Below are 17,723 nucleotides of genomic sequence, written 5' to 3' on the forward strand. Positions count from 1 at the left end.
GCATTGTACTATTTGTAGCAGTCAATAGGATGTTTAAACATCTTTTCCCACTGTGTGACTATAGCAAAACCAATATTGTCAGAGTATAGCAGGGTCTATTCTTACCCTAGTTGCTAATTGCAATTTAGATAGGGTTGCATTAAGGAACTGTTTTTTAAATTGGTTCAATTGGATAAATGAGCTTCTTTTTCACTTTCTTTCTCATGTGTTGCTTCAATAATATGTCTTTTGTTTTATAGTTCTGCATTCAGAACAACAGAGCTAAATACTTGTACCTGTGATTTTGTGTAGGTGCAAATCTGTGCCTCGCTTCCAAAAACTTTTCCTTAAAATTTTCATTAATCTTTTCTCGTCATTCTGTGATTCTTAAATTGAGCTTTCCTAGGGTTGCACCCTGCCTTCCAACCCCTTATCCTATTCCCCCTACCCTGCTCCTTTCTTAATATTCTGAGTTTTATGGCTGGTTGGTTGCAATTTGATGACCATCCTTAGAAAAAAAGTGCCTGCAGTAGCATATTATGTGATTCAATAAATTAATAAATTGAAGAGAACACTATTTAATGTTCTTTCATGTCAGTCTGAAAACAGATTAGGTTTTGTCTGTTCACAAAAATTTGATTGTGGTGAAGTTTAGCTTAAATAAATGATATTTGTATTCCATAATAAAATGAAACTGACATTTTTGAAGAGAAAATAAATTGAGCCATTCTTCACTCATATATTTAATGTATTTTAAGGGACATTTGCTGACAGAGCCACTTCACAAAAGAGTACTTTACTGCAAAATTTCCTATTGAACTCAGAGACTCCAACTTAAAGGATCACTCCGTGGCATTAAAGCATTGTTATGCCACCACAAGCTGACATAGGTCAGCTCATTCAGGAGACAAGTTCTGTGTGTCTATTGTACAACATGGGGAGGAGAGGGAGGTGATGGATTAAATTCAGTAATATTTAAGTGATCAGGAATAGTGGTGATCAGTAATATTTAAATAAATTAGGAATATGAAGACATCACTTAGTCAGTTGATAAGGAAAAATTTTAAGGGACTTTCCAGCAGCCTTTTTAGAAGTTTTTGTAAGAGAAGCTGTGTCTAACATACTTAAGGGCTTGTTCTTTTAAAAAAGCAACCGTGTATGAAAATTCCTTGTGTTTGTGAATGCAGTGATGTAAAAGGATATGCCTTGCAATGTCACAAATGGTACTGGCGTGGCTCGGTGTCTCTGGGATCTTTGTTTTTTGCCATACACCTGCACAAAAACAATTCTTCTGTTATGCTGTATAAAGAAAACACTGAGAATGAAAACATTTCTCTGAAAGAACAAAGATAAATAACTGTAATTAATTACCTTTAGTATTTTTATTTGTCTTCTCATGTCAGAGTAAGCCCTGATTTCATAATTTAAGTAAGCCTTGCATAAAACTACTTTCTACATTTTAAAAATTCAAACAAAAGAACCATATATATATATGTGTATATATATATAGTATTGGTGAATAGAACTTTTAGATCTTTGTGTCTGAAACAGCTGAGAAGAGAGAAATCTTGATCATACTTCACAGTTTAGTAGGGATTAAACTGTAAGGGTATTGTGAATTGAAGAGATGCTAGAAGATGGTCTCCTTGCTGTGGTCTAATAATGTGTATAGACAGTGGATTTTTACAGTGGATCTTATGGAGAATATTAAGCTTAAAGTTTTGGGCACTGAAATTCAGTTTTAAAGCAATGTCTGTAGAAAATCAAGTCCAGTTTTAAAACAATCTTTGTAGCAAATCATGTTATTTTGACTTTGAATTAGTTTTTTTCTAAAGGACACATATTCCTGACGAAGTCACACACAAGCAATATTAGCACTTTGTACTATGCTAGAACTTTATTTTTTAAAATGCCCAGGTTTTACAGTACAGTTACAAGAGATGCTCAAGTTCACATTTCCCCTGCAGTCAAATCCCCTTCCTCAGTTTCTGATTTTTTAAATTTTTTTATTTTTTTTTCTTCCCTCCATCCATAAACATTAATGCAGCTATGTGGGATCAGATTTTCCTTCTTGAGTTTCCTGGGCTGATTGACTGTGTGGTTGCATGGGTATTGCTGTCCTTTGGTCATTATGGCTGGTTTTTCTGCAACAGGTATTGCGTGAATAATGGCAAATAAAACAATACAGCCATTTACCTCTGCAGTTTTGTTCCATGAGTAGTTTCAGCAATCTTTAAAAAGCTGAATATGCTTATAGGTCCTGTGTTTATTAGGTAGACAATAGTTGGCCTGAATGTGTGTGTTAATGCTGCAGTAAGAGTGGGACTGTAAATCAGTGACATTTCTATAAACCCTTTAGGTGTTGCATTTAGTAAAGCTCAGGCTGCTAACAGCTCTGTGTGCATGAACTCATGAAACTTTTTGAACTTCCTCACTTGGAGTTGGTGACAACTTCTCAGAGCAAGCCAGCTGCTCTGCTGCTGCACTGTCTGTGTTAGGAGAGCTGAGTGGTGAAGAAATTAAACAGGAAAATGCAGCAGAGCTGTGATGGTTGCAGGGGAGAACTGGTACTGGTGAGGTTGCCCACAGAGGTGAGAGGTGTGTGAGAATGGCCATCCTGGTTAAGACCAAAGGAAGAGGCATTGACACATTGTGGAGTGTTGTCACCACTCTTCTACTGGCTCCAGTCGAGCTGTCACTTTGTCAATTGAGTTTGAGCAGAAGGAGCTGATTCCTTCAGTACTAAATATATCTCAACATGTAAGTGCTTGTTAATACAAGACATGCACAGTTTCTTTCTGAATTCCTCAGCTATGCCTTTTTTAGTACTATTATGTGTGGTTGGCTTCGTTCTCCGGCTTCTCGTTTTTACCTCAGAAAGGATATCGGTCATTTGGGAGGAACTGTGGGAAGCTGGAATGTAAATTCCTTATTGTAGTTATTGCACATTTTTGACTCACAGTTCTTCAGTTGTGTAAGGAAGAAGTCTGCTTGTGGGCTGTAGTTATTTAAAAAAACCACCAACAAATAGAAGTATATGAAAATAAAGTTTTCCAATAATCTACATTAGGAAATCTTCCAGGAAGATGAAAAATTGCATTTTATACAAGTTATTTAATGAGCTCATTTATATGCTTGCAGAAAACCTGCCCTAAGTAAAATGTTAACTTGAAAATGACTGTTCCTGCTGCTCAAAAGGCACCAGATAAGAACCTTGGGAATAAACTGCAGCCCACACCACTTTGCTGATGTGTCTCTTCTCTGATGTGATGAGCACGGACACTTTCTAGACAAGGTGTGGGACTTTTTTCCAACAGCCTGTACAGGCTTGTGAGGATGCTGCCAGGTAGGATGTGCCATAGATTATAGGAAGGAATTGGAATTAAGACAACTTGTATAGAGGGCAAAAGTATCTGCTACATACATGTGAACAACTTTCCAGTAGTAATGGCCAAGTCTAAGTTCCTGTATGGAGTCTGTAAGGGAAACCTTTGTCTTGGCCAAGTCTGAATTTTAACGTGATTCTCGTAATACAATGTTTCGTGGTTTTGCTTCTCCTGGACTGGTGTCATGGACCTATGGGAAGATGCTAACAGTCATTAAAAATGCGTTGTCCCTCATGGACATGGGGAAAGCTCTAAGTATGTTGCCTGAGGGCTGGAAAGCAAAAAGTAAATTACTAGAATCATTAACATGATGAAAAGAAATTTTAAAAATTAACTTTATGTTTTTCTGAATGATGTTGGGAGATTGGTGTTACCATGTTGCCTGGAAATATTTGTTACAGATTATAATCCTTTGGAGTGGGGTTTTCACACGTGCAGAAGGAAAGGTGATCTTTGCCACAGGGGCAAACTGCACTGTAATTATTAGGCAAATAAAGAATAATAAGAACAGACAGGAGAGTCTGTATTGCCTGACCAGTTAAGGGAAAGTTTTAACATACTTTTGACTTATCGAATTTTTCTCCAGATCTTTGCAGGCATCAAGGTGAAGGAGAGTTTTAAGGAGGATAATGTGATAATGGTGATGTTCCTAATACTCCCATGCTAGAGGCAACAAAGAGATGTCCTCAAAGACCAGATTGGATGGGACTTTGAGCAACTTGTTCTTGTGAAAGGTGTCCCTGCCCATGGCAGGGGGCTTGGAAGTAGGTGTTCTTTAAGGTCTTTTCCAACCTAAACCATTCTGTGATTCTTGCTTGAAAGTTTAACTTGAGCAGAAGCATCTCAGTGCTGAATTGGAAATCATAGGCAGGATGGAAATAGGCTGTCAAAGTCTTTGAAGGTGAAGATAAGCCATTTATGTTTTATGCAGTAGAAAAGCAGATTCATTGGAGGAATACAAAGAGAGAGGTAAAATAAATTAAATTATATTTGTTGCAGAAGTGTGATTAGACTATCAGACTGACAGGCTTGCATTGGCAGGAAAAGGAATTGAGGGATGAGCTGGTGATAGCTGAATGTTTAAGCTGGAAAGATATGAAATCAGCTAAACTTCAGTGTTTTTTTGTTGTTTTTTTTTTTGGGGGGGGGGTTGAGGGAGGTCCTTTGGGTGTGTGATTTTTTATTTAGTTGGTTGGTTTTGGTTTGGTTTGGTTTTTATTTGAAAAATTAGCCCCCACAACTTGCATAACAGTTTAGATGAAGATCTAAGTAGGTCTGAGTACAGTGTGTAGCACACTGGTTATTAGTCCCGAGTGCAAAACAGAATGGAGAGGGTGGTAAGTTGTGCTGGAAGGCAGAAGGAAATTTCTGTTTCAATTTGTGAAGTTTGCTGTACAAGTCATCCTTGACAAGAGTCAGTATCTATGCCAAACACTTCTGTTCGGAGAGAAGGGGACAAATGTGAGGCAGAGAGACAGACCTGTGAGCTACAAGCATGGTGAGATTTATGTTTGCACCAATAAAACAGGGAGGAAGAAGAGAGCTTGGCATGTGGAGAAGGAAGGGCTGATGCCCAGCAGGATTGAGGTGGTTGCTGCTGAGGTGAAAAATGTCATGGATGGATGGTGAACAGCAAGTTGGCTGAAAATGGAGTTGATCCATAGTTGTGTGTTGACTGAACAGTGGAGAATGAAGAAAGCTTCAGGCCAGGTGAAATCTGGAATTTTGAGGAATTTTCATTGCTTTTATTATAGGGTAGAGAACACACTATATGTTGTCTATATTAACAATTTTGATACATTTATTAAAAAGGTGTAGGAGTAAGAGACAAGACCTACAGGAAATGTGATTAGGGAATAGTCAAATGGGTGGTAAGCAGTGTCAGGGAGAAGTGACAAGTTGGGCAGTAGGAAACAGCAGAGGGACTAGAAGCAGTCAGTATATGCAGGAGAAAATATGCGTATGAAAGCCTCCAACTCTACCATTTGAAATCCTTTGATTAATGCTTGTATTTCTTTTACAGAAACATGGCCTTTTTTTACCTCTCAGGATTAGTTGATTAATCATCCTGCTACCTGTTTCTCAGCTTATAGAAACCATATCCTGCTTGTCTTTGGTTCTTAAAACATCAGTTCACATTGAATAAAAAAGTACAGTAATAGCATTAATACAGAAACATTAACATCCAAATTCACAGAAGTTCAGTATTTTGCAATATGAGTACATCCTGCAGTTACTTCATCTTTACAAAATAACCAAGTATTGCCCATGCTAAAAAAGTAGCACACCCCCAAACATTTAAAAATATCCTGGACTTGAAACAGATGAACATTGCTACATCAAGAACTTGGGAGCTTGAAGAGTTAGTTATGTCGCTTACTATTCAACCTGAATTTGTCCTACCCATACAGAGGGTATAGATTTTAATAATGGATTTATATGTTGTGGGATGATTAATGAAGTAACTAGAAAATATATCTAGATTTCTCCACTCAACTTCAGCTGTTTTTCTAGTCTAGTCAACTAGTCAACGTGCTGGATTCCCCATAAACCCCTCATTTCCCTTTATTCAGACAAAACTATACACAGCAAAATGGCCTGTCTTGGCTTTGTTGTTTGAAGTGTGTTTTCCCAAAACCCATGACAAGTTGGCAGCTTTTCCCAGCCAAGGTGCTGGTGGGGCTGAGGCCAGAGCAGCCTCCCTCTGGAAGCCCCTCTGTGAGAAGGGTGCCTGCAGTGCTGGCAGACCAGCAAGGCATCCGGTGTGGCTGGGGCAATTCCAGCTTTACACAGCAGCTGAACAACGTTTTTCAGGTCACAGCTTCAGTGTAGATGCTTAAGGATCACCAACAGGTTTTCAGCTCTAGCTGTTGCCTTCGTGGGCATACACAATATTGCAGTTTGCATTTAAAATTATTTATTTAACATAAAAAAAGAATGCCAAGAACAGAGCTTGGTAAAACGCCTGCTTATCTTATGGAAAAACTTGTCTGAGCTCAGTGTGATGATGTGTTTGTGTGGCGTGGGTGAACAGGACAAAATACTGCATTTTACTAAGCTTTTTTTCAGACATGCAGTAGCTGCTGGTGGATAGTTACTTAAGGCTATGTCACTTAGAAGGCGGCACTTTTTCTACTAACATGAACTCATGACAGGGCATAATATTTTTATGACATTACATCAGGTGTTTAGTTTCAAGACCGTGCCTTTTGAGTTGAACTGGGAGAGTGAAAATGCAATCTGCATTGCCATCTACTGGATTTCTAAGGAAGTACAAAATATAATTTCATACTTCATTTGAAGTAATTCAAAATGTAACTGCTTGAAAGAGACACAAATCTTCATAAAATTTGTATAAAATCTGTGCAGACAGAGCATATATATTCAAAAGCACTATTTTGAAGCTCTTTCTACTCTTCATGTATGTGCAAATATTTTAGATAGGAATATAAAACTGCAAAATAGAATCTAATACATGATTTCAAGACAACAAAAGAAGCAATGATATAGTCTGTTAAAAATTACAGCCTTGGATTGTAATTTAAGTAATTAAAATAGCAAGAAATTCAATAATAAGATTATAAATATACATCTTGGTCCAGCTCTAAAGAGCAAACAATATAAATGATCATTTCTCTGTGGCTTGATGTAACACTTTTTGATTAGTCAATGATATAAATGGCCTCAATGTTCATTTTTTTGTCCTCCTAATTATATCAGTGAGCTGTCTGAAAGTTAAGTTATGTAAGGTGTTTTTCACAAGTGTTCTCCAAGGCTTACAGTTTTTGCTAAGTATATGAAGATGTGAGTAAAGCTTTGAAGAATTGCCTATCAGTAATTTTTTTTACTAGTTTATGCTGTCAAAGTAAAATAATGAATATTCAAATGAAAGTATGGTACATGTGTAACATAGCTGAAGCAGGGGTTTCTGTGAAATGCCTTTGGAAAAAAAAAAGGGGGGAGGAGGAGGAAGCCATCATGTTTTCTTGGTGAAAAAAGCTGTAGGAACCTAAACATATGTTGAGTTATATGTATATTGTAAAAGTGAGTGTGTTAAGTCTTTAACTGTAGACATGCAAAGTGTGTATTGGTTTTTGTGCACTGTGGGTGGTGATGCTGACCCCTCATAGGTGCAGTAAAGTCCCAAGCAGCTCAGTCTCTTCCAAGTATTTTAGCAACAGATGAATGTGGTTTAGTCATAGGAGATGTGACGTGCCCAAAGATCCTCCCATAGTGGGATCTTTTTTTGATCATGCATATGTGGCACGCCTGTGAGTGTGAAATAGCAGCACCCCCCCAGACACGTCAGCTCGTGTGGATGAAGCTCTTTTGTTTAGAGTGGTGGGAGGTCTGCACAAGTGAAATACTGCAATAATGTCTCAAAGTGAGCTAATCCTGCAGGTGCCCTTCACTTGAGTAGCAGAACCAGACATGTGTTTGGGTGCATGATGAAAAAGCACATGGCGTATGCAGATATACCTCTTACACAATACTACTGTGGTTGCTCTTTCTCTCAGAATTGGTATCTGCTTCAAGGGTCTGCCAAGCCATTATATCATATGCTGTTATTAGGTCCTTAGTCTAACCTTTAGGTGCTTTTCTACGTTAAGGAATATTTAATCAATTTAAATTTTCCTTTTATCTGTTGAAAATGTGCTCAATAGCCTGGAAGTTAAGGAGCAAATCAAAACCTACCATCTGTATTTTAGTTCTTGCTTAATACACTTCTATATATGGCAAAACTATTGAGAGGGATTTGCTGCCACCATTATAGAATAGCCAGAGATACAGAGATCCAGCTTTTTCCTCAAAAAGATAGGAAAGGTGGTTAAAAAAAGATCCAATTGAACCAAACCTGCTGTGAGCTGGGTAAGATTCTTTCTGCTGTCATTTTCTCCAATTCCATTCTTGCTGTAGATAAAATGTCAGCATTTCCTCAGCAGTACCATGTATGATATGCAAAATAAAGGTTTCAAAACCCTCAAAGTAAAATGTGTTTTACATGGATTCAGAAATTTAAAAATTTATGAACAAGTGATACTTTTTAATAAAATCTTTCATCTCACTTAAGTTTTGCCCAGTTTGTAGCAGGTTCATCTACCCCTTGGTGTACACAGAAGGACAAAAACATAATTGTATTAGTACTCTTCCTATGCTTTATTAGAGATAGAAAAAGTTCAAATGTAGATGGTCTAATTGGGAAAGAACAGGAAGAGGGGCAGTGCTTGCTATTATCTTCCCTTTCCATGTTAGTGAACAGCCAGGGCTTTTGGCTTTACTTTAGTGGAGGAGAACTGAATTTAGTTTCCATGGTTTCATTTTTTAATAGAATATTCAATGTAATAAGAAATTTACCTACAGACCTCTCCATTATTTAATTGCACTCTTTAAGCTGGTTATTATAAAAATTCCTGAATGTCTTCAGTTGTTTTTATGCATTAGAATTGAGGAGCTGTGTAAGATAAGTGAATTCATATGTATAATCCAGTTACATGGCCAAAAGTATTAAGTTTCTCCAGTATTTTGCCTAATTCTTTGACCTCCTTTTCTCATCTTACTCAACACTGCAAAGGTTTTTTAAGCAGGTTAGTAAAAATATAAAACAAAACAAACCGCTTTGCTGCTCCTTCCAAGCTTTTTATTTGCATAAAGAATTAAGTATAATGCATCATGTTTGTAGTTAGGGAGAATAGATTATTTGGCTGCTTAGCTTTTGCTGTTGCTGCATTCTCACTAGAATCACCCATATGAAGTTACTGGTTTTAGTGTGAGAGCTGTTTGATTTATGTATTTGCATAAATATATACAACTGAATTATGTGTATTTTACCACAATTCCTGTGAGTTGTTGAATTGTCGTTTTTTAGGCTTGAATATCATGCTAAAGTAAAAATATCCACTTCACTTAGAAAGTATTTCATACAAAGAACACAAATTACTTACATCTTAAAACTGCAGACAAGTTCACCACACGCCCATCCCCCCACCCCCACACACACAAGCCCACAAAAGCATGGAGTTCTGACACTAAAAATACAATAATATATACCAAATACTGGTTAAATAGTGTGAGTCTCAGTGCTAATTAAGGAAGTAGGTAGTTCAAAGCAGAGATAAAGGAGATCATAAAGACCTCTACAGACAACACACCTACTGTTTCCATTTATTAAACTCAAGATTCCCTGTTTCTATTCATAATCTGTGTAGTTACTTGTGATTTTAAAATGGTATCCATGGACATGTAGATTTGAAGCAACATCTGGAAAAGCCTGAGTTCTACATAGCATGGTGCAAAGACCAAGTTTTGTCCTTCTGGAATCTTCTCCGTAGGCTGTCTCTGGTCTTTTTGAGCTGTAATTAGGAGGAGGGTGTTGTATAGCAGCCAGATAGGGTCCCATGTGTTTGTTATTTGGGGCAGCTGGCGAAGAAGTGCTGCTTCTTTGAGCACCAGTCTTCATTGTAGGAACCTCTGTACCTGCTAATGCTTCTATATACTCCTACAGCTAAGCTGGAAGAAATATCTGTAATAGGAATAGCAAACCTTAAGTAGTCTCTCATACTTAACAAGAGAAGACACAACAGTTTGTTAAATATAAATTTGAAATAAAAATATGTTCTCCTATTCTTAAGGTTGGTGTCATCATAGGCCATGTCATCATTTGTTACATGTGTTAGTAATCTAGATTTTGAAAGCACTGAAACTGGAGATTGATTTATATCTTTTGATTGCACCTGATGTATCAATTTAGTTGGTTAAAAAGATGCAAATTTGATCACACAATTATTTGTTTTATTCAGTACATGGTAGGCATTTTTGTTTAGTATATGCATTTGGATCAATTTCTAGTCAAGTGAAATGATTGTAATCTTTGAAGCAAGCATTCAAAAATAAATTTGTATAATAAATATAATAAATTTTCATAATAAATATAATAAATTTTCATAATAAATAATTTTTTTTTCCTTTAGATTGCCCTATACAGTCTTCTGTGTACAGTGTGTATTTGATATGATATACATGTAGTATTGTGAACAGGCTCAGAATATTAGGTAGAGTTTCAAACTGAAAGAAATGCAGAGTAGTAGTCTTTCCTCCTATTCGTGCTATATAAACTTTTTTCTCATCTATACAGGAGGTTGCATCAACAATTTGAAAGCTATAAAGAGCAAGTAAGAAAGATAGGGGAAGAAGCCCGCCGTTACCAGGGAGAGCACAAGGATGATGCTCCAACATGTGGAATCTGTCATAAAACAAAGTTTGCAGATGGTTGTGGCCATTTGTGCTCTTATTGCCGGACCAAGTTCTGTGCTCGATGTGGAGGCCGTGTCTCTCTGCGATCAAACAATGTAAGTCTGCTGATGGTACTCTTCAGAAAAAGCCTCCTTGACTTTGTCATGCTGCAGATTGTTCACCTTAAGTTTGGCTTTTCATGCTTCATTTTACTTAAGTGTTTCATTCATTGCTTCATTATGAGGTGTGTATCATACAAGTAAATCAATGTGAGGTAATGCAAGTAAAACAGATGTATTTAATGATTGCCAAGGTACTTGGGAATCACAGAGTTATTTTAAAGCAAGAGAATAATGATAAAGCAAGTCTGGTTCTATGGAGTAACAGCTTGTAGAAAGTATACTTGTTTTTCATAGAATAAAAGAAAAAACCCTTTTGCTCAGGTACAACTCCACATTAATAAATTTTTATTGAAGCCTTATTTAATTTCATAGAGCTTTTCATAAACATTTATAAATTTCTTTTACACGAAATCAGTCAAATTTTTTGTTAAAAAAAAGCAAAACCAATCACTTTCCTTAGCACAGGGAAAGTGTTACGCCAATTTATTTAAAATGTATTTAAAGAAAAAAACTTCAGATTAGTCTGGATTAGGCATCCTGCTTTCAGGCAGGTGAACTGAATAGCTCTCCCTCTGATCTGCATGAGTTAGCTGTACTAGCTTTCCACAAAACCAGACAATATCCAGGAGTACCCTCTTGACTGTCAGTCTCTTCCAAGCCTCTGACTACTCTCATGTACATGAGCAGTAGGATCTAAATTTGGAATACTCTATCCAGTGATTATTTTTGGCTGGTCATCAAGGACTATGGTGTGTTATAAAACATTTTACACATCTCTTTTTATTATATGAATAGTTTTGTTTTCTGTCATGAGATGAAGCAACTTTTTCATATGGCTTTAAGATGCCAGGCTTTTGTAGCATGAATTTGTGGGTACTCTTGGTGACAGCACAAATTCACTTAAAAGTGAACACAGATTTTATAGCAAATAATAATTTCCACAAGGGAACTAGTTTGTGGCCTTTTCACTTTTACATTAAGGTGGACATCAGTTGAATAGGCCTTCTGAAATTTCATGTAAACTAAAAATAACCCCTCAAAAAGATGCATTTCATGAATATTTTTCAAGTTTTCCATAGCTTTAATATACCTGTGAGTCCATTAAATTCACATTCTGAAGAAAACTATATGGGTGAATTGAAGGAAAATTTGCATGTATTATTATATTAGTAAAAATAGATGCATGACATTGTATCACCTGTAGGTGGTGTCATTAGAGCAAGTCTCTGAAAATATAGTTTACTTTTATGTATTATTCTGTTAATGAGTGCATATGATACCACTTAACTTTATTCAGAAAAAAAGTTGAATATATATTTTAACCATTTTTCACCCACTATTTCAAGCCACATAAATGGAAGAGTATAATTTCATTTGTAACTTGTGTTTTGTTTCTGTGGATCAGGATGGGAAAACATGTTTTCAACATGTCATCTTTGACAGTAATGTCATCTTTTTATTTAAAGCTCTTTTTTTCTTAACTTTGTGTTTTTGACTATTTGTAGAGAGTTATTAGCATTGCACTTCTTTGAAATCTGTCTATTAATACTTGCCTATTTTATTCTTTATCTCTTCTTTTTTTCTTTTCTCTTTTTATTCTGCTTCCTTGGATGCTTTCCCAAAGGAGGACAAAGTGGTTAGAATCCATGCTTTTTATAATTTATTATTATAATGTTATTAGTTAACTGGGATACATATTAATGTGAAAAACTGAACTGAAATTTTATAATCATCCACAGGGGAGGGGGGAAAAACAGGAATCCTGACACCCAGGCCCTACACACCCCTTAGCTGAACATAGGCCTTAAAGATACCTCAACAAGGAAACCCAAGAGTATTGTCAAAATTATGACAATAAAAGAAATTAAGAACTGAGAATTATTTATTGGCTAAAAAGTAGGGGCGCCAGTAAAGTGTAATAAAATTTTATTTAATAAATACATATTTAGTTAACAGTTTTGACTTTTTTTCATGCAAGGTCCTTCCATCAGCTTCAGGAAATCTAATTTAGTCTTTTAATTGTAGTTTTACATTGTTTTACATGATTTGCTGTGTTTCACTTCAGGCTGCAGCAGAAATTCAGGGAATTCCTGTAAAATCAGCTTTTTGATTGACATTTAGAATAATATATAATAAGCAAACAAACTGGACCTAAGTATAGAGAGCAAGGTGGAGTGAATCCTTTTTGAATGCATAGTCATGATTTCAAAAATCTACAGAACTTTAAGGATCAAGTAGAGGCCCATTCACCAGTTTTGCCTGTGCCTTGTCTCAGACAGGTGAGGGTGGTTCCCTGTTCATCTCTGCACCCTGTGCGTGGCATCAGGGTGCCAGTACTTGAGCAGAACAGTGCACGTGCATTTCCCACCTCTTCTGGGGCAGTTCTGCAAAAGGTGGTAGTCCAGATTTTCAATTGGAGGATTAAGTGTGGAAATTAGCTAGCCTGTTCTGGCACCTCAGCTGAAACAAGTGTAAATTAATTACAATTCAGTGTGGGTTTTGATGTGTTCTTTGTTGAGTTGTGCTTGGGATATGGTGTTATGCCCCCATTTACACACTAGCATACCTATGACCTGAAATTTAGTACTGATCAATACCACTGGCATACCTATAACCTGAAATTTAGTACTGTTCAATACCCAGAGTAAATTATTTCTATCATGTTTGAGTATTGCAGTAGGTTTTTAATGTATCAGTATTAGTGCTACTCTGAACATGTATTCTGAAGACATATCTGACTCATTTGGATTGTACTAAATTCAATTAAATACATCCTTATTATTTGCACGTGTGCTGTTTTAGCTTTTCCTGAACGTTTTGGTTACTTTAGGTGTTTAATTCCAGGCTTCCACATGCCAATGAAATGCCCTAGTAGCAATGTTTGAAAATAAATTCTACCTGGTGTGATAAAGCAGAGCTACAACTCTTCAACAGATAAAAAGTTAATGGTAGTAGAGGGAAAGTTTCCAATAACTAGCCCTGAATGTGTGAAAAACATACTTCTTTAAAGTACTATTGCTTTAGCAGTTCCTCTCTCTGAAAGTTACAGAAAATATAGAATTAAATATTTCAAAATATTAATACATACCTAGAAGTAACATGTTTTATAACAAAACAATTAGTATAATTAAAATAGAGCAACATGAGAAAAATATTATTTCTTAATTATTTTTGAGTGGCTTAACATTCTTGACTAATTACATATGGCAAGTCTCATATCAGTAAAAATTTTTAAAACATATTTATCCCTTAGTGTCCACATGAATTTTTACCACAATAAATTATATTAATACAAAACACGTGCACCAAGTTTCTTCAGATTAAGAGGGCATCACTTAGAAAGGATGATGAAGTGTGAATTACCAAAGTGTCAGCTCAGGAAAAGTTAAGTGTTAACCTAGATTCAAGGTGTTTACTGTAGAGTTGGAGAATTAATGATGCCTCCTCACCTGGGGTGTTGTTTCCCAGCCATTACCCATCTCTGACAAGTACAAACTGTGATAGGCACAAAGAAAGTCAGTCAGGGGATGATCCAGGAAATGGAATGCTGCTCATGTGAGAGAAGACTAGAGAGATTAAGGGGACAAGAGCTAAAGCAATTATAGTTGATACCTGGAAGTATGGAATTCATATGTAGAAATGCAGGAAATTTAAGCAATAAGAATAGAGGACAGTGAGTACATAAGATCAAATGTGTATAACTTGGCCCTAAACACTCATGGCTTGAAAAAATATATTTACAAGCATTAGAGTAAAGCCATGAGAATTTATTTCATGTGCTTATTGGAAACAGAAAGAGCCCAATAAAACTTTAAAGGCTAAATTTAATGAGGTTAGGAAAGGATTCATGCAATGTGCTTGCTTGTGGCTGTAGGGCAATGTGTAAGGTCCCTGAGGTCCCTTGCAGCTTTTGATTGTAGCTAAATATTTAAAAAATGTTATGCTTTGAAGCTGTTCTTGACCTTTTCAAGTAAGTGCCAAGTATTTCTTAAGGATTTTTTCAAATATGTGTAGCAGAATTTAATAAGTTCTCTCCTCATTTAAAATCATGAAGGACATCCCAGAACACCTCGTAGTGAGAGTTAGTAGGCATCCTAGACTGATCCAGAAATGACTCCATTACACTTACAAAATTAATTGGCAATAACTGGCATATTCTAGTGCCTAATGAGTTGCATAAATTTCAATGATTCTTGTTCTAATATGTCAAAATGCATACCCAAGCATGTTCCTGAAGTTCTTTCATGTTTTTTGAGTGTTGGTTAGCTCTTTGCACTTCTCACTTGAGTTTTCCCTCCTTTTGTATGGCTGTAGGCAGACTGCATTTAATGGGTTTAATTCAATTTTATGTGAGATAACATTTCAGAAGGAAGTCAAGCAGGTTTCTTTTTTTTTTTTTCTAAGAGAAAGCTGACACTTCTTATTTGGCAGAATATTCTAGGTGGCTTTAGTTTCTTATAGGGGGCCTACACTTTTCACTTTGAATCCTTTTAGTTATGTTCCGCACACCAAGATTTTAATTGCCAAATTTAAAAAAAAGTATATAAGTATGTTTAAATTACTTCCTTCTATTCCATTTATTCTGCCCTGTGATGTGAAGCATTTTGGTTTTTAGGGCAGTGGAGAAGTCAGAAAAATGTCCAATTAATTGCTGTCCATGTTTTGGTAGGGGGTGGGAAGGGACCAACCTACCAACCTTAGTCCTTCTGATGGCCTGGCTGCCACTGCCACTCTTTTCTTCCCTGCCATGATACCACAACCTTGTAAAGCAGAAAAATTACTGAAAATACAACTTTTTTCTTTCCTCATTCCTGTAAAAGTTTTTCACAGTATTTGGTTTAGGCAATGCAAAAATATGTATTTCCTTCGTGATCACCTGATGCACGTTTCTTTCTCCTTCTAGAAAAGGAGATACATTTTAGGGTACACAAAAGAATGAGCAAATATAGTTTCTTTGGATCAAAATTCAAGTATTTCGTGAGGTGCTGTGGGTGTATTGAATTACAAGAAATTTGTATGACAATGACCTAGGTGGAAGATCCATGTTCCAGATTAAGTCATGTAATTATCCATAGCAATCAGTCTACCATTGTACAGGTTGCATTAGGATTACCATTTTTATCAAATTTCAAATGAAAAAAATTGGGAGCAAATGATAAAAGTAAATTTTGCCACAATTTTCTTGTGTTTTGCAGAATAGAGCAGTTTGCTTTCTCATTTTTCTATTTACATACGTAAAGGACAACTGGTGGAAAATCTGGATGTAAAATACATTATAAATATATGAGAATTTATTTCACTGAACTTATTACTATGTGGATGCAGAAAATAATGTTGGTAGTCAGTTCAGAAGAGAGTCCTATTTTTGATCTGGCTTTCACTGAGATTGTTTTCATTTTAGTATAATATCAGTGATTTATACTTGGAAAGAAAGATAATTTGGAAACATTTCCTTAATTCTATGTCAGGTGGTTTTTTTCAGGGAGTTTGTCATTTAGTTCCTTTAAATTGCTCTTAAAAATTGCTTACATAATGTCTTGCTAATTCAAGCCTTACCAACTTGAGTACATATGCCATGCAATTCATCTGTGTACAAATGCTTTAACAGAAGTTGGTAATATTGTCAGAACAAAATGTCTGGATTGTCAGGATTTTTTTTTACATCTCTTGAAAAGAACTCTTAGGTCTAATTGTCCATTAAAAGGCTAATTTCTGTATGGTCTGACTAACACAGCTGTAGAACAAAACAAAAAAGTCCAACAGAAGGACATAAATTGCATAGCAAATTGCAAATTCATAGCAGATACATTTTCTCTCTATAGCATTCAACATAATTTGTTTCCCAAAAGATATGGGGTTTATATGCAACATGAAACACTGATTTTCAGTAATGCCTCCCTAGAATGCCTCCCTGCTGTTTCTAGCAGAAAAATAAAAAAGGCCAGCAACAAACTGAGGAATTCTATTTCAAGTAAGGTGGGGATCACTGTCCTCTGCTTCTGGGCAGTTAGTTTGCTTTCAAAGAAGTGTGAGTGTATAAAATTTTTGAGGAAATCCCTAAAATTAGCTTGCTCTTCACCAGGTTTGCTGAGGAAACATGTTTGCCTTGAAATATACTTTTTGTGGGGTCCAGCTACTAAAAATGATTGGTTCTTTATTTTATTAAATTAAAAAAAAACAAAAAATAGGCAGATGATGCTAATGCTCTGAAGTTAACCAGATCAGAGTTTCTTCATTTAATAATGGGACTGTAGCAGAGTTACTAGACAGCTGGGTTTTTCTTCCACCATAGCCTTAAATCAGCACTAAATCAGTAACCACTTGATTAAGCTCTGTGGTTTACCCAGGTTTAGTTTACCTGTTTGCCAAACTGTTAAACTGTGACTTGTGTGATTCTACACTTCATGACCAAGAAAATATATTGCTACTGCAACCTTCTCTCTCAAGCTATGATAAAGGGCTCCTGAATCCTTCATATCTGTTATTGTTGTTGTCATGCAAGCTGGGTAACAGTGATCTGTGGATACCTGACATAAAAAATACTGGAAATTCCATGTAGTATAACGGGGCCTAGAACCCCCAAACTTTTAATCAACTGCAGTGTTATTTCTTGCCATGTTATCCTATTTTTAGTCTTGCATTTTCAGTGTTGTTGTTTCAGTTTAACTGATTTGAGACTATGAGAATTATTTTGACTGCAAAGCAATACCTCTGAGTGTAATAATTCCTTCCACTGCAAAAACTCGCATTAGAACAAAAAAAAATATAGGATTGCAAAGGTCAGTTAGGCATTTCCGGAGAAGCTGTATTCCAGCTCCTCTTGCTTAATGTCATATGTCTGTGTGTGTATATATATATCTATATATACACATATAGTATATATGTGTATAAGCATATATTTTATAGATTTTTCATAAGCGGATATGCATGCATAGCATACACATGCATTCTACTACACAGCCTAATACAGGAAGTACAAGGCAACCCAATATTTTGACCTTTGAAA

At 36.0% G+C, this 17,723-nt stretch overlaps 1 protein-coding gene across 1 annotated transcript in view; it reads left to right on the forward strand.

Moving 5' to 3' along the window:
- RIMS1 (regulating synaptic membrane exocytosis 1) overlaps window positions 1–17,723 on the forward strand; it is a 303,454-nt gene that overhangs the window by 104,356 nt on the left and 181,375 nt on the right. Inside the window, exon 2 of the mRNA XM_056487165.1 lies at window positions 10,498–10,726. Coding sequence (XP_056343140.1) covers window positions 10,498–10,726 — 229 coding nt within the window. The remainder of the gene's footprint in view (window positions 1–10,497; window positions 10,727–17,723) is intronic.

Source organism: Oenanthe melanoleuca, chromosome 3 (genome assembly GCF_029582105.1).
Source record: "Oenanthe melanoleuca isolate GR-GAL-2019-014 chromosome 3, OMel1.0, whole genome shotgun sequence".
NCBI lineage: Eukaryota > Metazoa > Chordata > Aves > Passeriformes > Muscicapidae > Oenanthe > Oenanthe melanoleuca.